Here is a 23873-nt window from a genome sequence, read left to right as displayed (position 1 = left end):
AATTTAGTGTAAATTATCTGCCAATGGGGTAAGAAATTTTTTTTTCTTTCTTTCTTAGTCACTTAATTTAAGCAAAAATTGTAAAAAAAAATTTTTGTAATTTTGTAATTTAATATTGGGCGTGTATCACGACTCAAAAACAGGCCAATCTCTGAATACTGGTGTTAGAGTCTTTTGAATGCATGAGGAGGTTTGCATAAGGAGGAAACGATCGTGTTTGAGGCTTACGATATGTTATTACCATGTACAGAACTCTTCATCTACGCCTAGGTAAATACAGTTTTACATTCTTGAAACCTTTAACATAAACTTAAGTGACTTTCTTAAATAGTGTTTTTATATCTAGGGCATCCACACATACCGATAAAACTAAATGCACTGTACTCCAAATTACAATAGGAGACTTGAGACAAAGCAATTTAATTCATTTATTTATTACAAATGTACAGCTTATGAGTCTTTATGATCATTAAACGGTTTTGCTTAGTCTTTTATTTAACATCTATTTCTTTGTACAAGTAGCGTCTGCCAAACAAATTTCTCCCATCGTCAGATCTCTCCCGTAAGAGCTGTAAAACAGAAACAGTCATAACAAGTACAGTGCAACTAGCATGACTGAATCACATAGGGGTGTTTCTGTGTGTGTGTGCATTAGTAAAAAATGAATTCACCTGTGCAGTGTGAGCAATGTATGCATTTGCAACAGAACGAATGTCTATAATTTACCCCAAACAACCAGATCTAGAGCTGGATAAATAGTGTGTGCGCGATGAGCCCCTCTCCCAGATAACTTTCCGAACGTAGTGCTTATTTATAAACAGCCAAAGGTTTTTCTCCCAATATCATAAAGTAAACCCAGTGACCATCCTGACATATTTAGTGTACAAAAAAAAAAAACACTGGAAAAATATAGCAACACTATAATATGCATCTACTCACCATGTGCTTCTAGTGTGAATAAGAGAGAAGTCATTCACATAATTACTGTGATATAAAGAAACAGCAGACGAAACTAAGAGTCTAGCAGATGTGCAAAGGCAACGATCATAGATTTTCTGACAATCTTTTTGACACATTTCTGGGGAAAATAACATCCCATTCCCCATATATATTTATATATATAAACGTTAATGAAACAAAAAACAAGATTAAAAGTAATCGCTTAAATTAAAGGCTGACGGGGTGGGGGGGTTAAGGCTCATAGTATGAAATGTAAAGTACAACATAACTGCACAAGAAATACTTGATTTGATAAAGCTTGGACACGAATGGTATCAAGCCTCACTTTGATCTAAAATGTTTATCGACGTGTGCGTACGTTCTGGAAGCTCCAGTTTGCCACATAAGTTTGATGTATCAAATGCGACGTCGTCTTCCCTGTCACTGTAAATGAAATGTTAGTGTTGAAAACGTTGACAGTGGTCATCTTCAACCATCAACATTCACATGCTTGTAGCTTATAGAACATAATAAGGGTCTTCTTACATTAATAAACAAATTACACATATGCTATTTGATTAAAACACAAACAAGAAAAAATAAAGACTGAGGCATCAAATATAAAATAAACTTAACAAAATCTGGTCCTGAACAGAAGAATCCAAATTTGAAAGCCATTACTAAGCTAACGAAGAAGGCCATTAGATGAAAAGTCAAGAATGTGTGCAGAAAATAAAAAATGAGATGTCTGATGGTGGTCTTTGATAGATCAGCGTGTTTTTTCAAACAAATAAGCCAAAAAGAATTGTGGCGATTGTGCATTGTAGTGATAACAAACCTACTATTGTAGGAATTGAGATGAGATGAGGAGCCAAAGATTTCATCTTTGCGAGCATCTCCAGTACAACCATTGTCTTTGTGCTAGAAGAATATTTAGGGTAACTGTAGCATCACTGCCCTCTTCTCCTTTGGCTAGTATTCAACGCACATCGACAAAAACATTTTTTAGTATACATCAAAAACACCGAACCAGTGTTTCCTCACTGAAGGACGGGAGTGTTCTGGTTAGTTCGTGTAGTCAAAGCTTCGCATTGCTTTCATTTGACAAACAAAATAGATTATTAAACAAAAATTCAAACGAAAACATCAAATGACATCGGTATTTGTAACAATAATACAAAACATAATCATTAAAATAACTCCAGTGTTGTTTGCTTTTGTTTTTGTAAGTACGATTGTCCCGAGAGAAACAGGCCAGTGGAGCGGCACTCGAACAAAATTGTCAAGAGAAGAAAAAAACGAAACGAGAGGAATTTTCTGGTTCTCTGTATGAGGTTAAGAGTGCTTGGTTGTTCCTGTGTGCTCAAACTCCATCAGCATTGTGGGAATTTGAGTGTGTCGAGTCAGTATTGTCATATTTAGATGTGTAGACAAAAAAACCTCCTGAAATATAGAAGATAAATAGGAGTGTAACAAAATGTAGGTCGCTCCATTTGGCTTCTCCCAAACATTAACATCTCTGCATCCTGGTGGTCACAGCTGCATGGACTTTTCCTGTCTGTTATTCTTTGTTGTCAATCTGTAAACCAACCAACTGTTTTATTAATCAATCATTCAAACTTTCCTCCGTTCAGCCTTTCGTTTCCATCTTTGTCACATCACTTCCTCCATCATTCCACCATCCTGACCACCATTCGCAGCTGCCCGTTTGTGTGTTCGTCCACTTAGTCTATTTCCCTGCCCGGTGGCCCCCTGATGTGCTGCGTGGGTCACTGTTTTTTTTCGCGGGTGGTGATGGTCACCAGCTGTTTGGCAGCTTTGGCGATGTCATAAGCGCACTGGATGACCTGCTGGGTGAGGAGCTGGTAGTCCACCGTGCTTACAGAGGAGTCCGAGGGTGCTGCTTTACGGCATTCGACCTGCAGACGGGAAGCGCTGGCTGCCAGTAACTTCAAAGAGGAGCGAACGGCATCCAGTGCCGGCCTCTGAGGAAAGAAACATCAAGGCAGATTTAATAAAGCACAGGGAGTGTTTTAAATGACAAGAGACGTTTGGACACTCATTTACCTTTGGAAAAAGAGAGGCCATTTCTGTCACAGCTAAGTGGATCTTTTCCGAGCATGGTACAAAACTGCAAACAAAAAGAGATCATTTCGTTTATATAAGGTAGTGTTCACAGCTTCGTTAGAGTCAGATGCTGTCTGATTGGCTGGTGCCAAGCTCGTTCAGGGAGCTAGAGGTGCTTTTCAAACTCTTCCGTTGGTAGGTTTTTAGCTTGAGTAAGTTTCAAATCACAATTGGTTTTGCTATAACTTAACTGCAAAGTGCTTTGCGTGTAGACAGCTTGTCGGGCGGTCATACCTGTCGTGTTTAAACTCCTGTGCAGCTCTGAGCAGCTCTTGAATGTTCTTGGTGACCTGTTCAGTCTTCAGGATGACGTCCTCCGTGCACGGCAGCGTGGGATCAGGGTCACCGTCGCCCTCTTCCACATCTCCCCTGCTGTCCTCCTCACTGCTGCGACCCACACTACCAAAAACAAAGGTGTAACGAAATACATATGAACATACAGCTCTTGTAACAGAGCCGAAATCCTGCAATACACCACCCTCGGAGAGTTTTGCGATACTCTACTGACGCACCCAACACCTCCGCAGCGCAGATGCATCGAGTTCAGTGCATTGATTGTGTTAACCTGGTCCATTTGTATTTTGGCCACTTAGACTGTGAAAAACATGGATGTAGTGGCCGTGACGTCACCCATTGGTGTGCGTGGTTGTTAATACCACGTCTGCCTAGCTCGACAGTAGTGACAGCAGCGGCACTTCACCTGTCACTTGAGTGGCCACGCCCTTAATTATGCTGAAATTTAAGGCTTAAAGGGGGGGTTCAATGGTATTTCATGCATTCTGACTTATTAACACAGTTATAGAGTTGTTTCCTCATGCTAAACGTAGGAAAAGTGTCAAAAAAGCAGTTGGGCGTGTTAGAGTATTTCTGTGCCGAATGCATTTCACCAGGGTTCGTACAAGTTTCGGAAAGTTTTTTTTCGATTACGGGTCCAGCTGACGTTTCTATAAGCATTACTTTTTATGGGCACTTCCCCCGGAAAAACCCGCCCACCCGTCAATCAGCGGGAGACGCTAGAACTTACAAACATTCACATCACGCGACAGCTTTGTTTAATTTCAAAACTCAACAATTGCCCGAAAGAAGAAGTGTGTTTTGAATGTAAGGAGAAGAAAGCCAGCATTATGGAAACAATGGATATAGTTTATTATCCGTGGTAGCAGCAGAGTTTTTGCATGCGTGTTTGTTAAACGCTGGATTTCTGAAGTAAAGTTGGGCATTTTAAAATGGGGGAGTCTAGGATTGACCCCTTTTGGAGCTAGTCTCTAGTGGGCAGTCAATGACTTGCAGTTTAAGTCACTTACGTGTAGGCTTTACGATAGAGACTGAAAGGTTGCCCCTTGGTTCAACATTAAGAAATTGTAATATATTCAGTTTAATGGTGACATCAGCCCCTTACTGCTGATTGGCTACAAGTGTGTTTTGGTAGTCGGCCTGACTCCCATTCCCAAAGTTTTTTTCAAAAATCATGCACCTTGCCTTTAAATCTATAATTCATTTTTTGAGTCTAGGGATGTCACGATTATGAAATTTGGCTGACAGTTAATTGCCTAATTAATTGTAAGGATTATGACAATTAATTGCCTGTTTAGGGCTTTGCCGATTGTTTTATTGCTTTGACATTTAATTCTCATAATTTTTTTGTTCATTAAATAATTTTCACACATAATCCTACTAAAGTCATATTAGTAGGCTACTGGACCACACGTTTGTAGTGGCTGCAAAAAATGTTATTCCTTACAGATCCTTAAGAATAGCATCATTCACTTCCCTTAATTTGGAATTGCTGTTTTGGAAATGTATGTTTGACCTGGGAGATCAAAGTTTTGCAGCATTTCTTTAAATGCTTTTTTTCCCACTGTTTTGAATGGCTATGGCTTAGATTTTTTGCGTTACACTGTCAGGTAAGAGCGTCATCTGATGCCTCAGTCTCATTTATCCAGGCACTGCAGCTCCCCCTTATGTTTTTTAAAGAGATGTGCAATCATTGCGGTGATCTGAAATCATTGCGATGAGGTCAAACAATCGTGATGAGACGGTTATTTAATCATTGTGACAGCCCTATTGGAGTCTGCTTAAATCAATAAAAAAATGTATACTGAAGCTCAGCCCTGCTATGAAGGACGCAACATTGACCACCACTCACCCAAGAGAGACATCATACGTTTGAGAGTTGTCATAGTCGCTGTCAGTGCCGCTTCCGTACTTCTCTACAGTTTTTGGAGGCTGCGCGAGACAAACACGTGCAGGGGTCTGTTAGACATCATAGCTCATACATACTCGTATACTTGCATGCGAGTGCATATATAGACGGAATCTGGCACTTACGTTGTATCGTCCGTCCATGGAGGCAGACAGGTGCGGCCCTCCATATGGGGTGGGCCCTGCAGGTGAACCCTTCCGCACCTTAACAATTAAAGCAATATTAGGATAAAAACAAAATGGATGGAGAGTTGGCAAGCAGAGAGTAAAAGACAGTGAGATTGTGCAGAGAACTGTTAGGTGAAAAAAAAGACAGCTTAGCGGTTAATCTATACAGCAGAAATCTTCTCAGAAAAGAAGTTTCAAACAGGAAGCTGCTACAAAGAAAACTCTCCTCTAAACTAATATAAATGCTAAAAATAGACAGTAATGGTAAAAGAGAGTGGTTAATAAAACAGGCACAAGAGTACATCCCACATACATTTCCCAGTGCTAATAAAATAAAGCCTACACCGTCAGCAATGACCCAAAAACGGGATATTGCAGGATCAAAACACTAGATATTTGCATAATTGCAAAAGCAATAAGCAAATATAAATAAGGCATTCATACTAAAACTGTACAATACATCCCACAGATACAGAGGACGATTTCCTGTTTCTGCATAGCATAAAGACTTGCATGGCTGAGATATTGATTCCATGCATTTTTACTCACCGAGTTTAATCAATAATCACATTTCTATACATTCCAGTGATGTCAAGGAGCGCAAGACAAGCATATTTCCTAAAGAGAGCCTCTCTTGGCATATCGACCATTTTGTAATGATATAATGCAATTCATGCCACATCAATCATCCTATGCTAGAATAAACAACACACAAAAATTGTGTTCGAAAAACAAAAGAGCTGCCTTCCTTCAACCGCATATTTGGGCATCATAGATAGAGATTCACATTACCTAAAATCTTTTTTTTTTACAAATATTTATTTTGACAGATCACAATTGGTAAGGTGTCATCTACACCAAAACAGTTTAGACTCAATTTACATGATCAGGATATTGAGACAGATGACCAAACAGGGCCTATGTTGCTCAAAATGCCATCAACAAAGGCAGTTCAATTGCTTTTAATTAACACACCAGTGGTTTACAGCATGTAATGTTCCCATGTGGCCATAAGGTGGCGGTACAGAGCAGTAACAGTAACAGCAGAGTGCTCCAGGCAAAGGCAGCATACTAGACTCAGGTTAGAAGACAGGAATAGGAAGTTTAATGAAAGGTCAAGCCGGCCACTAATTCTCACACTTACGGTGGGGCTGAGAGGCTGCAGGCGGCCGGTCAGGGGGTCCAGGCCTGGGGTGAGAGCTTTGTGGGTGGTGCCCACGGGCTCATACATGGAATAGGCTTGTCTGTCCCGGCGGTGGGGGGCGGAAGAGGGTACGTTTAATCCGGTGTCTCCGGCAAGCCCTCCTCCCCCTCCGCCGCTTCCTGTACCCCTTACCCCGCCAGGCCACGGCCCTGGGCCACCACCCCCTGTCAGTGAGCCCCTGGTCCCAGCCTGGGCCCCCCGCAGCGCGCTGTTCTCCGTCTGCATCCGCGTGATCTACAGGGATGGAGGGGAGTCACACAAACATCCACAAACAGAACCAAAAACAACACAACAGCTGCAGTGGGGACGTTACATCATGCTGGGGGTAATAAAACAGGGGCATTATGATGTAAGTTTAAGGTCGTCTAGTCAAGGAGGGGCTTCATTCTCAGTGGATAGTATATGGATGGAATATGAGAGTTAAATAATACAGATCTGTCCTGCTTTGATTGATGAGATTTGGGGTAAGTTTGATGACAGGCTATGTAAAATTATCAGAGCACACTAAAAACAAAATAGGGGGTGGTGTACCTCCTTCTGAAGCCTCCGTAGCTCTTCACTCAAGTTGTTGTTGACCTTCATTAGCTGTTGAACTTTGGCCTCAGAGGAGGCGAGGGCTTTCTTCACCTCGAGATACTCTTGTAGTGTGATGGGTCCATCTGACAGGTCCGACGAATCCATGCTCTGGTACACACAGAATAAACGCCGATCAAATCACAATCTTCTGGTAAATGATCAGACAGATGTATAATAAGACGAAATAGATCTGAATATTTTTTTTAAAGATTGAGGGTAACACTAAAGAAAATGAGTCTGTTATGAACTTAAATGCGGCCATTTCTTTTTATGTTAATACGGTTATATTCATACATGCAATGCTTAGATGTGTGTTCATATTACTGGGCATGTTTTTATTGTTAGAGATTAGATGATATTTGACTTGGCATTTGGCAAACACCACTAAATACCATATGACATTACAAAATACTCATGATAGGCATGCAATAAAAAACGTAAATGGTAACAGAAATCATTGTTAAGCATTACCAGATTCAAAATAAAAGAAAATAATAGCAAACAAGAAGGGCCACAACTTATTTAGCCATTTTGAGATGAATAATTATGCAATTACGTGATGCATGACTAAAAGTACAGTGCTATGTAAGCAGGTATTGCAACCAAACAGTGAACAAGAACTACTATTTTTTGCTTTCTCAAACATAGCCACGACACTTCCTGTATGGAGTGAGCATGCTCAGACATAACTTCCTGTCATCGGCTACAGAACAATAGCCTCCACTGATCACAGCCCTGAAATGGGAATGATGTCATTCTGCAAGTATGAGGCAGGGCTGCTGTTGGGCTTTCAAGCAGTGCATGCTGGGACATGACAACACAGGCTTCTGTGCTACTGAAGACACAACATTGCTGGACTTGGAAAACCTCAGACAGACCAAACTTGAAACAACCCTAAATTATTAACCCAACCCCTTCCAAAAATCAATCTGGGATACTGCTTCTTCATTTTTTATGTTTCAACACTTATCTGTGTGGCTTAATAAGACATCTGAAAAGTAGTCATAGACGTTAATTTTTCCATGCTTTAAAAAAGGGTGAATGTTATAATATTTTCCTGTGAAAACACCAACTTATGTTAGTTAAGAGAAATGGCACAGAAAAGGGTTTGGTTAATCTCACCTTGGCCCGGTTGTTGCGTTGTGTGTTGTTGTTATTCTGTGCGGTCAGCTCGCTGTCCGTGTCCTCATCAGACGCTACACTGTCATAATCGTGCTGGTCATCATCTGCCTGGCTCAGATCCAGAGGGTCTGATAAATAAAAATCTCTTTAATACAGAAGAATCAGACTGCTTTCCTCTATATTCTACTTTTACTGAAGCTGTATTAACTCTTTCAACACCACCGTTTTTTTTTAAGTCTCTAGCACCAGTATTTTTATGATTTTAACATAAGTCTAATGCCTTCCAAAAAAATGTATTCTTTAAATATATATACATACAATATATCAAATGAAAGAACACACCCTCTTCTGCTTTTAAATAAAAAAAGATTTAATCCTATCTTCATTTGTTTCTTTATTTCACCTCTCAAATATGGGTAGGTTTCTTCAATAATTTTATATTTTTTTGAGATTATAACATTTTGTAAAGGACATTTGTTAGAGATCAGATTCAGAGCGATGATCAAAACATACACAGAGTTTTTACTATTTTTGGATTAGTGGATACTTCAGTGTTTTATAATTTGGGTAAGAGCGCCACCTAGTGGATAACAGCAAAAATATGGATTGCCGTAAAAACTCGTCATTGGCAGAGAAGCTTTCCTCTTAAAGGATTAGTCCATTTTCTTAAAATCCAGATAATTTACTCACCACCATGTCATCCAAAATGTTGATGTCTTTCTTTGTTAAGTTGAGAAGAAATTATGTTTTTAGAGGAAAACATGGACTTTAATGGACCCCAACACTTAACAGTTTTAATGCAGTTTAAAATTGCAGATTCAACGGAGTTTCAAAGGACTCTAAACGATCCCAAATGAGGCATAAGGGTCTTATCTAGCGAAACGATTGTCATTTTTGACAAGAAAAAACAATGCACTTTTAAACCACAACTTCTCATCTTTCTCCGGTCCTGTGACGAGCCAGCGCGACCTCACGTAATTGCATAATGCCGTGGAAAGCTCACGTGTTACATATATGAAACCCACATTTGCGGACCATTTTAAACAATTAACTGCATGACACAAAGACATTAATTAGTATCATTCCACATACAACAATGTCGGAACGGTCCTCTTTCTCCACACTTATAAAAACTGTGGCGTAGTTTCGCATTCGTCATCCGTGAACTCTTGACGTGATGACGTATCGTGTGAGGTCGCGCTGGCACGTCACAGGTCCGGAGGAAGACGAGAAGTCCATATTTTTTATTTTTCTTGTCACAAATGACAATCATTTTGCTAGATAAGATCCTTATGCCTCGTTTGGGATCATTTAGAGTCCTTTGAAACTGCAATTTTAAACTGCATTAAAACTGTTAAGTGTTGGGGTCCATTAAAATGAGGAAGATCCTGGAATGTTTTCCTCAAAAAACAATTTCTTCTCGACTGAACAAAGAAAGACATCAACATTTTGGATGACATGGTGGTGAGTAAATTTTCTCCATAATTTTGTTTAAGAAAATTGACTAATTCTTTAATTGACGAGATAACTCGTCAATGGCAGGGAAAGAGTTAATATTCTCCTCTTCAAATGTGATTTATTAAGCAGCGCATAAGTCTCACCTGTTGGGCTTGTCAGGCCTTTACCATGTTGCCGTCGCTTGGCGTCACTAAGGATGTCGATGATGAGGGTTGCAAATTCTCGTGCGTTAAAACGGGCCAATTTTTGTCGTCCCTAAAAACAAAAAAATAAACCAAATATAAAACATCATAACTTTCACCTTTTGGAATGCCTGACTATAAATTAAGATCCCAGATTTCATTCATTACACAAACTAGCACAGTGTAAATAATAGGAGTGTAACGATTAACCGTGCAAATGCGCGTTTTCTCAATTAATGAATTTGAATGAATTACAGCGAAAACCAGGCACATCCGAACGCCAGGGGGCGCTCCCGTGCAGAAACTCCATTTGTGCCACGGAAGTAGCAGCATTACGAACACTATTACAGGAAATGTCTTCAGGAATATTTATATCATTGTTCTAAAATTGTTTCAGGTATTTCATGATAATAAAGAATATTTTAAACGATTTTGTTTAACGAGTGTTGCTTTTTTAAATGCACGTTATAAACGACTCCGACTCGTTATGATTTTAGATTGATAAGGAGGACTTCCTACTGACCAAATGACGTAGTACACGCACAAGCTGTGCATGAAACAAAGAATCGCAGCCTTGCGATTCAGAATCGATTTCAGACAGGCACACGGTTAAATCGTTACATCCCTAGTAAATAATATCTATTCACTGCATCAACAGTTTAGCAAAATGCAAACAGAAACTGTTTGCAACCGGGTGTTGCATTCTCCCATGCCGACCACTACTTTCTGCACACAGAGATGCAGACTATGTACAGCGCTTAAAATCAGTTTGGTTGCTGAGCGTACCAATGCAGCTCATTGGGTTTCGAACAACAGCTGAACTTTTACGAGCCCTTTGTTGCTCTGTGACACACATTATTACAGAACAGTCCAGCCTAGCAAAGAGCGACTGGGAATCTTTTGGAAAATACTGTCTGCTGGAACAGTGCACTGTTGATGTGGCAACTCATGACCACTGGGTGTGTGTATGTGTCCCATAATCCTCCTATAATCTTTCTCTTTCCATTTCTCAAAATCTTTTATACACAAGAACAGGAAATTCTCAGCCTGTCCAATCAACCCGCAGGAAATATAACGGTACTTAGCTGGTTTGCAGTATAAAACAACTATTTAAAGCGGTGGCGTAGCGGGTCGCGCGATGCCAGTGGAAAGGCCAAGGGGAGGGAGTAGTCGCACGTCTACAGCTGGAAAACATTTGTGTGTTGGTTTTGCTGGCCAGACCTAAACCTCAGTCGTCTGTACGGCCACAAACTCTCTATTTTTAGTCTTGTGCTTTCATCCCTCTCAACTGCAGTCGAGATATGTTCTCTTTTCTGTTGCTTTTATGTTCTCTGTGCTTTCTCAGATCCCCTATGCTGATGCAATCTGTGTCTGGTGCCTCCTTGTGTATGGATCCATCACATTTGGGCCTGACTGTTTTTGAGGCAGACGGACTAAACATCCCTCAGTGTCTGTGTCTGTTTGAGGGTTACCTGATTGCGTGTTGCTGAGTATTCAGGGTTGACGGGTAAAAAGGGGACGGCGCTCCGTTCCGTCACAAGCGTACTGTGGTTCTGAGTTGTCAGCCATACTGAGAAAAACAGAAACAGATCATTAACACGACTGCGTAAGGAAAACAAACTTTAACTATATAACCAAACTATGTACACAATAGAAAGACACAGACTCTGAGCTACACCCTTGTGTTCCAGTTATGGCAATCGTAAAGTTGGAAAGTATCTGTGCCATCTCTACAGTTTATATGTTTTTGTTCAACCCCCTGCCTCACACCCGGTCCCGCTTACCAACAGAGTCTCAGTCTGGCACCCCAGCATGCTACCTCTTCTCTCTCTACAACCAGAAACGAGAGCAGAAAGAGAGAGAGAGAGCGAGTGAGAGAGGAGGAGAGAATTCCTGCGGCACTCCCTCCTCGCTCTCGCTCTTTTCCACCCTCCTTTCATCCGAGTGTCTCTCCTCTCCCTCCCTTCTGTACAAGCTGACTGCACAGCTACACTCCTTCTATAGTCAGTGTTTATACAACACTGATCCCTGTGTCTTCTACAACAGTCACCACATTTTCAGATCGCCCTTAACCGTGTTTTGGAAAGAGATAGAGCTCTAGACAGCAGTGAAAGGGAGCTTGGGAAGGAAAGGATGGAAGAGAAGGAACATTTGGGAGGAGACTTACCTGCATCGTTCTCTCTGCGGTCCACTTCGTCGTACACATCCATAGCCAGCTCCTCGAACAAGCGGTTATTTAACTGTTTCCACACACACACACATATCGGTATGTGACGTTAAAATTAAGATCAAGGGAAAAAGAGACAAATTCGTACAGCACAACAAAAACAAGGCACAGGCGACAGAAGGAATTTACAAACGAATCTCAAACAAACATAAGGGAGCAGACAAACAAAAGCGATATATTCCAACAAGGCATCAAAGCAGATTAAAAGCAGACTTTAGGCTGAAGTATAATCCTTTTTTTTTACACGTACCGCCAGATACGTTTTTGATATTTTTGTATGTGTAGGTCGCGCATGCGCTTACAGGAGAATGTAGTATGTTGCCCAGGAGAAATAATGCATTTTGTCGCAATGCATGTACGAGTCAAATAAACTATGTAAGTTTGTAAGGCTGTGTGTTCAACTTTGCATGTACATTTGCGTATATGTAAAAAAAAATGGACTATAGACGGTTTCAGCAGTAACAACATAAACAAGCGGCTTTTGTGGTCAAAACGTAAATTCCAATAAACTCCGCTAAGAATAAATAACAACAAAGTACTTTAATCGTAGTTTATTTATATAACAAGCAAAAGGAACAACACGAAGATCACCTTGGAAACCAAAACATTAGTTATTTTCGACGAGGTATTTGTTCAAGGGTTCAGTTTAGCAACTAGTCAGACCCTTAAAGGCACACAAGGCAAGTCTGAGTATTATTTATCTACTAGCTCCCCCTAGTGTCTGAGAGTAAATGCGTTCTATATCTAAGACTATACGAGACTGAAGGACACCGGGTCAGATACAGCGAACTTGCAAGTGGGGTATTCTTCCTACAGACGGTAGGGGCGGGCGAGAGAGTCTTCATTCGTCATGTAATGAGTCATTTAACCATATACCGACTTACGAAGATGATTTATTAACATAAAAATGCTGCCTTGTGTCCCTTTAAAAAAACTGAAACCGGAAGTGAAGTTCGGACAAGACGCTTATCGCGTCACCGCACGTGCGTCCGATGAAACAGTCTATACTCCAGGCTTAACAGAAAACACCACCGTTTTTCTATATTTTACTATGTTCTTACCTCAATATAGACAAATTAATACATACCTGTTTTTTTAATGCATGCCCTTAATCTTTGTACAGTGCGTCGTGAATGTGTTAGCATTTAGCCTAGCCCCATTCATTCCTTAGGATCCAAAGGGATGAATTTAAAAGCCACTAAACACTTCCATGTTTTCCCTATTTAAAGACTGTTACATGAGTAGTATGGTGGCACAAAATAAAACGTAGCAATTTAAGCGTATAAAAAACAAGAACTATATTGTATAGTGGAAGAACACTAAGTTTGCAGCACTTCCACCTTGGGGCTGTTTAAAGATTAAGTGCACGTATTGAAAAAAGATATGTATGTATTAATTTGTCTAAGTTGAGGTAAGAACATAGTAAAATATAGAAAAACGGTGGTGTTTTCCTTTTACAGGAATTGTTTTCAACGTTTAAATATATTCTCAAATCTACAGTTTAGTAATCTTACTTCCCAGACTTAAAGGTAAAAATGCTGCGCAAAACACAGCACAAACAACCGAACACAACATATTTAATGTTAACATGTGGCGGAGGATATTGGAGCAATGCTATTTCACTATGGGTGGGGCTTAGCACAGCACCTCGAAATATACTAAACGAACAGCTTACGAAGTGTCCTGCCGTTACTGCAGGTGGACAAAACTCAAATGCATAAGTGATATAAGCGATCAATTCAGTTTCATGCCTTCAAGATATGAAAAGCCTGAAAACTTGAGGTCAGTTAGGGAAATCTCCCCCATGACTTACCGCTTGAAGCTTCTTCTTGGCTGCCTTGGCTAGTTCAGAGAGGTCCAGGCTACACAGAGACAAAGACAGAGGAGTAAAAGGATGCCGGAGACATGCGGACAGAGAAAGATGAGGAGAGGAGAAAGAAGAAAGGTGTGAATGGGAAGGTGAATGAATAAATGAATGAGATGTGATGGAAGGTTAGGGCAGCTGGAAGAGATGAGACGAGTCAGGAAAACACTGATGTGGTAATATTATACAGAACGCTTGATTAATGAACTATCATTGCTAATGATGTGTGCACTTAAATAAGATGTAGATGCGGTCATGCCCAATTGTGCCATAAAGTTGTTACATTCCCATAAATAGCAATGGATTAAAGTCGTAAAAAACAGCATCCCACAACCCATTTACTTCTCTAAAGTGAGTTTACAAGTAATCTGAAAGCAAAACAGAATATTAAAGGAATAGTTCACCCAAATATATAAATTCAATCATAATTTACCCATGATCTCAGACTTCATTTCTTCAATTTAAACATAAAAACATTTGTTTGTCATGTAACTGTACAAACTCTGCAGTCATATCTTAGATGTGTTTTCCAACTCCTGCCTCGCCCCTCCAAACACCCACACCCAGATGAAAGCCATGTGAGAAAGAAAGAGAGCAGGGTTTATGAAGAGGGGGATGAGAAGAGAAAGAGATACCTCTGCGTCGGGCACTTAGGGCGAGCTCTGCCTCCAAAAGCGCAGCGAGATGAAGAGAACAGAGAACGAGTGAGCGAGGCCGAAAAGTGAGCAGGAGACAGACAGATCGAGAAAGAAAAGGGACAGACCCCATATCAACACTGCTATTGGGTAAGTCAGTAAAATAAGACATTTGAGACATTTGCATTTGAGGCAGCAGTGAGTCGTGCTGCCAGCCATCCTAATGCAAACTGGCCGACCACATGGCGCAACCTGCTGGCCAGCTCGCTGAAATACACCCGCTGCCAATTGATCTTAACACAAATTGTCTACCCTGTGTGGGCAGCAGTGAAGTAAAAACTTATGGGGAAGATTTAGCGCATAGCATCCAAAACACAAGTGATAAATAACTCCGCTGTGAACCTTTTAAATATAGATATAGACTTATTGGAAAGAGTGTACCTGTCCGCCATCTGAGGAATAATATAATGTCCATTCTTGTGATCTGCAAAAACATGAAAGCAAAAACCAATGTTGCTGTATTTGTTTTGCTTTGGAGACATATGTAAGACTATAACATTTCTTTTTGCATGGTGGTTACAATGCTAACCTGGTCGACGTCCGCACAAGTAAAAAGCCAGTCTGTCTGTGAGCTCATACTGACACTCCACCAATCGCTCTGCGAGCTCCACATGACCTGCTTGCCTGCAAGAGCATGTTCACACATTAAAAAAAGCCACATATGTAGCCCCAAATATCTATAGACAATTTAATGAATGAACAAATGCACCGTTCTACTGTTATATTGCTCCATATAGTTTCCATCTATTTGGCCCTAGTGACCTCAATGTGTGTTTTGTGTGCATGTACCGAGCATAGTCTATAGGTGTGCGGCCGTTGATATCGGGAGCTCCTGGATCCGCCCCGTATACCACCAGCAGCTCGGCCTGTAACACCTGCCCTGCCTTGGCTGCTACGTGCAGAGGGGTTGTTCCTTTTTCCTGAAGTCAGAAAGTCAGATGTGCAACCACCAAATATTAGATACAGACCTTGCTCACACTGCACATCAATCTGATCGTTCTGTGGTATCCAAAATGGTATTTAACATTACGAAACTCAAATAGCATCGACTACTGAAATTTCAGTATCAGGACTTAACGAACAAAATAAAATTGGTGTCAAACAATCCTTGCACTATTTATATACGTTATATAAGTTTTCCGTTATGATATAAAACTCGCGAGAGCAGAAATATCTTACCGGGTGAAAAAAGTTGGCTTGCGCCCCTAGAGACAGGAGGCGTAAACACGTCTCTAGACTTCCCGTCCGTACACTTGAGTGCAGTTGCTGCAGGCAAGAACATAAGAGAGTGAGTATGTGCTTGAAAGAGAGAAAAGAGAAAGATGGCAGACCTCCTGTGAACCTGCTCATTAGGGTCGCTTAGTAGCACTATGGTCACATTTATTCACTAGCGGGGCGTCGCTTTAAGGGCCCACCTGCACAGGCACTGACGGGAGGTCGGGGTATAGAGAACCCGAATAGAAGAGATGAAATGAGACACAGAGAGAGAGAGACACGAGAATGACAGACTGAGAGAGAGAGAGAGAGAGAGAGAGAGAGAGAGAGAGAGAGAGACGAGAATGACAGACTGAGATAGAAAGAGCGATCTGATGTCTTGTGGCAGTCTCACCTTGCTGAGGTCTTTGGTGGTGACCCCATCATCATCGCGGCAGGGCAGCTTGTGTACGAAGGCTAACATCTGGTACTTTGCGCGAATGAAATCTGACTTGGTGGGACTGCGAGGTGACAAATGTGGACACCACTTAAGATAAATATTAAAAACCAATGTATCTATTTAAAACAAGATCCTGGTTTAAGCACTTAAAACATTCATATAAGTAAGGAATAATTGATGACGGGCCATTGAGTCAATTATTCCTCTTATACCACGGTTACCACTAACATTGCTCTGGTGCCTATTTTTAAGACATTTGACAAGTTAGGTGTGCGGTTATCAGAAATTAATACAAATCCACAGAACATTTGTTAGCCAATCAGAATACAGCATTTAATAGACTCGTGGTCTAATAAGAAAATGCACACCCAAGGTGGTAATGCGGCACGACGCGAAGCGGAGTGGGTCTGCATTATTTTCAAATAATTCAAAGGACCGGAGTCAATTATTCCTCTTATACCACGGTTACCACAAACATTGCTTTGGTGCCTATTTTTAAAACATTTGACAGGTTAGGTGTGCGGTTATCAAAAAATAATGCATACCCACAGAACATCTCAACCAATCAGAATACAGCATTCAACAGACCCGTAGAATAAATACAGTTACAACATATCAAATTATGATTATTATTGATTATTAAGTCATTCTTACTATTTTATTATGCTTTTCTTATAAGACAACATGGTGTCAGGACTTATTACCAGCTTTACTTGTGAACTTCACAATGGCTTTTGTTCTGCTATTACACTGAGCTCCTCATGACAAATGGCAGTTATATAACGCACAGACCAATTAACAAAATATATGCCCATAGCCTTTGTTTTTAATGACATTCTGGTACATGATGCATGAAAGGTTGATGAGACGACTTACTGGACTTTATCTTGTGGGTTTGGTTTCCTCCGCCCGCTCTGAACCTGCGCTGGATCCAGCAGGGAGTGTTCCCAGATTGAGTTAGCACCGTTACTGGCCAGAGTCTGCACCATCTGAATCACACACACACATGTATTAAGCTGTGATCTTGAGGAGAGCATTTGGACATTTTTTGACTTTTTGTTAGGCTACCTGCAGTAAAGATGGGGGCCAGCCACTGTGGCGAAGATGTTTAACAATGGAGATATGCCGGCCGAGACTTCGATGAACAGAACAGCACTCATCGCAGATGAGAACCCCTCGGTTTATACTGCTCCAGCCTGGGTCTGAGAGAATATGCAGGAGAGAATAGGGTTTACTTCTTTGGAGAAAGCTTCAGTCATTTCTTTAAAATACTACAACATACCATGGGTATTTTTTAACAAGCTAAAAGGGCACATAAGGAAGGATGTGGACGGATTTGTTTTGCTTTGATGGACCACAAAGGAAATGGTGGTTTTGGATTTTTAGACATTCAGACTTATACATATCATCTATTATTTAAGCAACAGTTGATCGTTATGCAGTTTTAAACCATGGTGTGCAGACCTGGGACATTATGTCCCAATGCGTGGTATAATTATATAATAATGACATAATTGTTTTTTTGTGTGTGAAACTAAGCCTATATAACCCATATAGGTATATATGCATGCATTTATATCTGACACAAAAAAAAATGTTGCAAAGAAAAACATTAATATTTTTGGATAGTGACAATACTGACTGGGCAAGTACGAAACTGAAATCTGTAGAACTGGCCTAAAATAGAATAAAAGCACAATGTTTTGCATCCTGACCATTGATGAATCAGGTTATCTATAATTGCGCTTTTCCATTTCATAGTACCCAATGGTTTGGGTCCGCTTAATTTGAGGGACTTTTCCACTGGGTGCAGTACCTGATACTTTTTTTAGTACCATCTCGGTTAGGGTTCCAAGCTCCCGAGCTGATCCCAAAACAGGATGCAAAAACTGTAGATCACTGATTGGTCTGAGTGAGAGAATCGCCACTACCAGCGTCATCGCTATAATGTAAAAGATTAGCTTTACCTTCATGCTAGCTTGAGCTGTCTCGAGTAAACCTGTTGTCATCTGTGCTCTGCTATAAGTTCCCAAACTCCCTTTAAGCGATGAAAAACATCCACAGGTTGAGAATCAGGCACATCATAAAAATGTTTTCCCAGACTAGCCATTTTTGGTGGCACATTTGTGACATGCATGTCCGCATATATGCTTAAATGTAACTTAAATGAGGCTCAGTGGAGTGCGTCGACTGACGCCACGGGTGTTTGAACAGAAACTGTCATGTGAGACAAAGGTAGTGATAAACACGACATGCAAACATCTATTAGTGGTGGTCAATTTTAATTTTGTGGCGGACTGAGAAATAAATGAATGTATGGGGATGTATCATTCCAACAACGCTCTCACTTGTATGATGTCACAGCAGTAGGGAGGGCAAATATAACGACACACCTATAATCCCTCCTATTCCGAAGTGTTACCAAACTCGATGGAAAAGCTAACCAAGCCAAAGTAAGGTGAGCTGACCCAACCTAAACCGTGGGGTACTAATATGCAATGTAAAAGTGCCATAAGGCAGTGGTTCCCAACCTGGGGTCCAGGGCCTCCATTATGAGGGTGCCAGAGTTCACAGGGTGGGTGGCATCTGATATGCTTTGAGCTCAAATAAAGCTGCATAAAATGAATTTTATTAAAACATTATATAAAAACACAAGTTTTTAAAAAAAGCTATGCTTACAATGCCAAGATAAGGTAGTTAAGATATTCCTGTGTAAAATAATTATTTAAATTTTGCTTGCGCCTGCTCACATGCTTGTCATCGTAACACAGCTAAATCAAACAAAAAGATAGATGTAGAGGGGGCACAGATTTTAGTATATGTACTTGGGGAGGGGGGGTTAGAAAAGGTTGGGAACCAGTGATCTAAGGCAACACTGCTAGGGGATGTATGTAGTTAGGGTCAAGGTGACATTTAGGTAAACAGCAAGGTGACTGTGTGACAGAAGTGAGCTTCTGGCTGCCACGGGCCCCAAGCATTCAGTTAAAATTAAACCAACATCCACATTTCTTTCTGCCCATAATCTCATCCAAAGAAATTCATTAAGCAGGGTTTTGCTGCGATTAAAGCAAGCGGGAGATTAAGCTGCACTGGTGTACACATGAGTGTCATAACATGACTATCGACTGTTTGACTTAAAATGCAAACAGAATGAGATGTTTAGCACATTCTGGGGACACAAGAGACTAATATTACAGCTTAAAATATGTCCATAATAGGTGACCTTTAAGTTGGTATTTTCCATAGTTTTGGTGAACAAAAGCGTGCACAAAATGCTCCTTATTGCAGCCAACAGTTTCACAGCATGTGGTCCAAAACCTAATATTTACAAGCTTAACCTAAAATAACACAGTCTGTAAATCCCTTCTTTACAAGGTAACAAGCGTTCACAAACATGAAGGTCAGCACATGTGTGGGATATCAAAGATGTGTAATAACCAACACGGTCATATTTCTCATAAGTGCTTGGAGCCATTAGCGCTAGTAAAGGAACATCTGAAGTACCTCCCTACTTTATTTCAAATCCGAGTTCTTCTCAGTGCCTAGTAATGAAATTTCACATGTACACACTCTTACGTTTAATGTGTGCAAAAACACTTGGTGCATATGGCGCCATTCAGCACTCTATGGTAATTGACGATCTTCCACTCATTCATTCATTCATTCATTCCCATAACACATTTACAAAAATGCTTCCGTCCGTCTGCGCACCGCCCCTCCTCCTCTCCCCACTCTCTGTCATCATATCCTCTCCTTCCAACACACTCACCATTATCTACATTCCTCTAACATGTCCAAAATGAAAATGACAAGCTCTCTTAGCATCACAGGATGGGCCAACAAAGGGACGTGGTGCGTACAAGGACATCCGTGCTGACTAGTGAGGCAGACTCTGTTAGACCAGATATGGTGCAGTCTCCCAGGGGTACTGGTGACAATGCTTTCAGATGAGCTTGAAGCAAGACTGCAGGTAGCTGAGGAGGTCAACCAGAAATGTATCGTCAAGAAGGATGCTGGGTAACGCTAGATGATAACACACTCCAACATACACATACATTCCTGAGGAGAGAGCAGCTGTGGATGTGGGAGCAGCTGTCATGCCCCCTGTCCCATCTCTTGGTCCCCCCTCATGGGGACGGTGAGGCTACATGAACAAGGCCAAGGGTGGGTTTGGACTAATGGCACAGCTGATTGGCAACAAAAATGCTTGATTTTATATTTGGGTTAGGTTAAAATGATTATGTAACACATTTGGGGACAAATGGCTGACAAAAAGCTTGAAGAAGAGGCCAAACTTTATAGTAAAAAATGCCTTGCATAGGAACAAGTTTCTCTTCTCTTTGAATATAAATGTAGGGTTGACATCCATCGTGGTTCCCTGCAGTGCTCAAGAAATTGATACATATTTGTGATGGGACTACTTAAAAAGTTAGTAATGGATTGTTATATATCCAAATTTTGCAATCAAATCTGTGCCACAAACATTCATGTATATAAATCACTGCTAAATTATATATCTCTCAAAATCTCAGACCACTACACCCAAACCAGACCCATCACGTTCTGTATAATTTTATGAAGGCTAAATGTAAAATTTTACAAATATGAGCTGATTTATGGAAATGGTTAATGAGGAAATGTGCGCCAAAGTCCAACAGCTCATATAAAAGATGTATGCTGGGAAACAAATTATAAGTTAACCCTAACCCTGAATTCACAATCTGACCACAGGCACAATGTATAATTTAGCAAGAGAACCAAAATAACTATATCACTAGAAAACTAACATAAATGTGTGTCAATGGAGAATACAGTTATCTTTCAGCAAAGTTATGCATAACAGTCTGACTGAAGTAACGTTACACGTCAATTTGATGTGTCCTGTCAACCTTAGCTAACTAGTCTCTCAATCCAAGTTTACTAACTCTATTAAAAAAACACAGTACCGTCAAAGCTTAACTAGACCGTGTGATAACATACTTCATCTGTTCTTTGTAAACAGTGTTTTGTTATTTTGGCAAGTATATACAAATTGTGGCAAGCCACCCACACTTCAGTCCGCAGGCTACTTAGCAACAACCAAGCTACTGTTAGTTAGCATCATATGATTCAATAATCAAACATGTACTCATAACTAAATTATATATTTGTAACTAAAGTATGCGCATAAAGGTGTTTGTTTTACAAAATAGATGCGACGTTTTAAACTCGCAACTCGCGAGCTCGTCTTAACCACAAGCCTGCCTTGAAGTGCTAAAAAAAGTTTAGCCACGTTAGCCAACTTCAACGAAATCAAAATAATTCCGAAAACAGTTTTGGAAACATATACATGGCTCTACGGTAAATAATATAATTTCTCTGTCGTATCTCAGACGGAAGTTAGATGCACAGCTGGATTTACAATGGTTTTGAGGGAGGAGATTTGTTAGGCCTCAGTACGAGCCTTAATTTTCGGCCATTTTCCTAATGCGCTCGACTGATCAGCGTAGCGCAAACTCGGGCTTGCTGCTCATCCGCTGCGCTCGCCCGAATCCCACACAGCAATGGCTCACAACAACGCCTCTATCCATAAATCTCAGCCTTACCTGGTGCACTGCAGTCGGCGCACACCTCGCTTCTTTGCACTTTCCTGGACATCGCAGAAACGAATCTACCGCTCTTCAATCGCTTCCAGGTATTTCAGTCCAATATTTGCACTTGCTTTGGGACGTCTGCGATTTTAATGCCGTCCCGAATGTCCGGAAGCCGGCGATGAGCTCTCAAGCGCTCCCGGTCCTCACCCCTCTCTCTCTCTCTCCTTCCTTTTTCTGCTGTCTTTTTCCTGGCGGGCCTTTGCGTTATTTAATTTGATGTGCCCGAGCTGAATACAGAGGAATATATTTCCCCCAGATCATTATCCAAGCTGTCTCCGTATTGGACGAAGAGGGAGTGGGAGTACAAAAAGTATGAAACACGGTTTATTTACATCCACTGCCCATACACTTTCATATGGCAGGCTCGCTCTCTGACGTCTCTCTCTTTCTCTCTCTCTCTCTTTTACCCCACTCGTCATTATTGCTCAGGCGGGGGCAGATAGAGACAGAGAGACCATACAGTTCTATTCACTAATGTAGGTTAGACCATCTAGCTGAAATATAATATTGATAATATAAGCACAAACCTGCATTTAAGAGTAATTGTATTCAATTTTTTTATCTTGACTATTATCTAATTTATTATCTTATAATAAATTCATTTCCAAATCTAATACAATTCTGCCAAACAGAAGTACAAGTTTTCCAATAATCGAGGAATACAACTCTGGTTAGATATCATTAACTAATAATAGGGTTTAGTTCTCTATTTGAGATGGGTAGTTTGGACACACATAACTGCAGATACAGATACTGATTATTAATTATTTTTATCAATTAAAATAATACACATTTAAATGTATATTCCATTAATAGACCAGTCTACGCATTATGTTCTGTTCTTGACTAAAAAATGTTTTAATTTAGTCAAGGTTTGTTTTTACTTTACATAATATGGATTAAAACCACTAAAACAGCAGTGTGCTGCTTTACTGCACTTTTTTACAGACTTCTTAGTTATGTTTTATTCTTCTACTAATCTGTTTTATTTCTTTTTTATTGTTATTGTTATGTCTTTTATATCTTTAGGTAATTTTAAATCAGTCCCCTTAACAGTTATATACCTTTTTTTTAATAGTTTTTTCCGTTTTACCATTGTATAAATGATTTATCCCAGGTAAAAAAGTAGTACACTTCCATAGTGTACTTAAAGTGCTTTATTTTCGTACACTACATTTGTAATTAATATTAAAAATGCATCTTTAGTACTTCTTAAGATGTTCTTAAGATCATCTAAGTGTACTTTGTGCTATGAGACACCATAAATATGTACTAAAATGTGCTAAAAATTTATTTTAAAAATGTATTTAGGTACCACTTGTAGTAAACTTGAACCCATCTTTGTATGAAAGTTGGGTTCAAGTTTAATACAAGTGTTAACTAAATAATTTTTTTAATACAGAGATAGTATGTTAAAAGTGCATTTTAGTTCATATTCATGGTGTCTCAAAATAGCACCGTGAAGTACACTTAGAAGAACATCTGAATAAATACTAAAGATTAATTTTTTGTATATTAAGTACAAAATTAGTGTGCGGAAATAAAGCACTTTAAGTACACTATGGAAGTGTACTACTTTTTCACCTGGGATAAGCAAACCCTTTTGAATTGACCTTTTGTGTATTCATTGGTGTATCCCATTTTATGTGCTATATAAACTTGCCTTGGTGCATAAACCCCTATTTCATTTTATTGTAACCTAAAAATTTGATTTTAGAAACGTTAATTTGTGCATATTTCTCTTTCAGTCTCTTTCCCATGGCGCATTAAACACAAGAATCAGCATGTATGAGAGAAATCACTGTTTAGACTCAAGTTCAAT

The 23873-nt window shown here is 40.1% G+C and overlaps 1 protein-coding gene across 2 annotated transcripts; it reads right to left on the bottom strand.

Annotated features, from left to right (window-relative positions):
- Positions 1–409: 409 nt before the first annotated feature.
- git1 (G protein-coupled receptor kinase interacting ArfGAP 1) lies at positions 410–22424 on the bottom strand. Of its 2 annotated transcripts, XM_065280989.1 has the most exons (21): positions 22004–22424; positions 17487–17620; positions 17295–17407; positions 16374–16479; positions 15944–16030; positions 15554–15684; positions 15294–15388; positions 15146–15188; positions 14705–14731; positions 14019–14067; positions 12146–12218; positions 11451–11548; positions 9940–10051; positions 8339–8466; positions 7172–7324; positions 6581–6874; positions 5395–5472; positions 5213–5292; positions 3301–3465; positions 3007–3070; positions 410–2924 (listed from the first exon to the last, which is right to left on the bottom strand). In XM_065280989.1, the coding sequence occupies exons 1-21, from the start codon at positions 22053–22055 to the stop codon at positions 2709–2711; spliced, it is 2298 nt and encodes a 765-aa protein (XP_065137061.1). In that variant the 5' UTR covers positions 22056–22424; the 3' UTR covers positions 410–2708. The 2 variants fall into 2 exon arrangements, with proteins under 2 accessions (XP_065137061.1, XP_065137062.1); XM_065280990.1 differs by lacking the exon at positions 14705–14731.
- Between the last annotated feature and the right edge of the window lie 1449 nt (positions 22425–23873).

The sequence above is a fragment of the Paramisgurnus dabryanus genome, chromosome 8 (assembly GCF_030506205.2).
Source record: "Paramisgurnus dabryanus chromosome 8, PD_genome_1.1, whole genome shotgun sequence".
In the NCBI taxonomy this organism is placed as follows: Eukaryota; Metazoa; Chordata; class Actinopteri; order Cypriniformes; family Cobitidae; genus Paramisgurnus; species Paramisgurnus dabryanus.
This window is presented reverse-complemented; position numbering and strand designations above follow the sequence as displayed.

Coding starts and splice junctions, on each gene's coding strand:
- git1 (XM_065280989.1), bottom strand. CDS start 22,055: ATGTCCAGGAAAGTGCAAAGAAGCGAGGTGTGCGCCGACTGCAGTGCA. Junction 7,325..8,338: donor AACGCAACAACCGGGCCAAG/GTGAGATTAACC, acceptor TGTGTGTACCAG/AGCATGGATTCGTCGGACCT. Junction 6,875..7,171: donor TACGGAGGCTTCAGAAGGAG/GTACACCACCCC, acceptor CCATCCCTGTAG/ATCACGCGGATGCAGACGGA.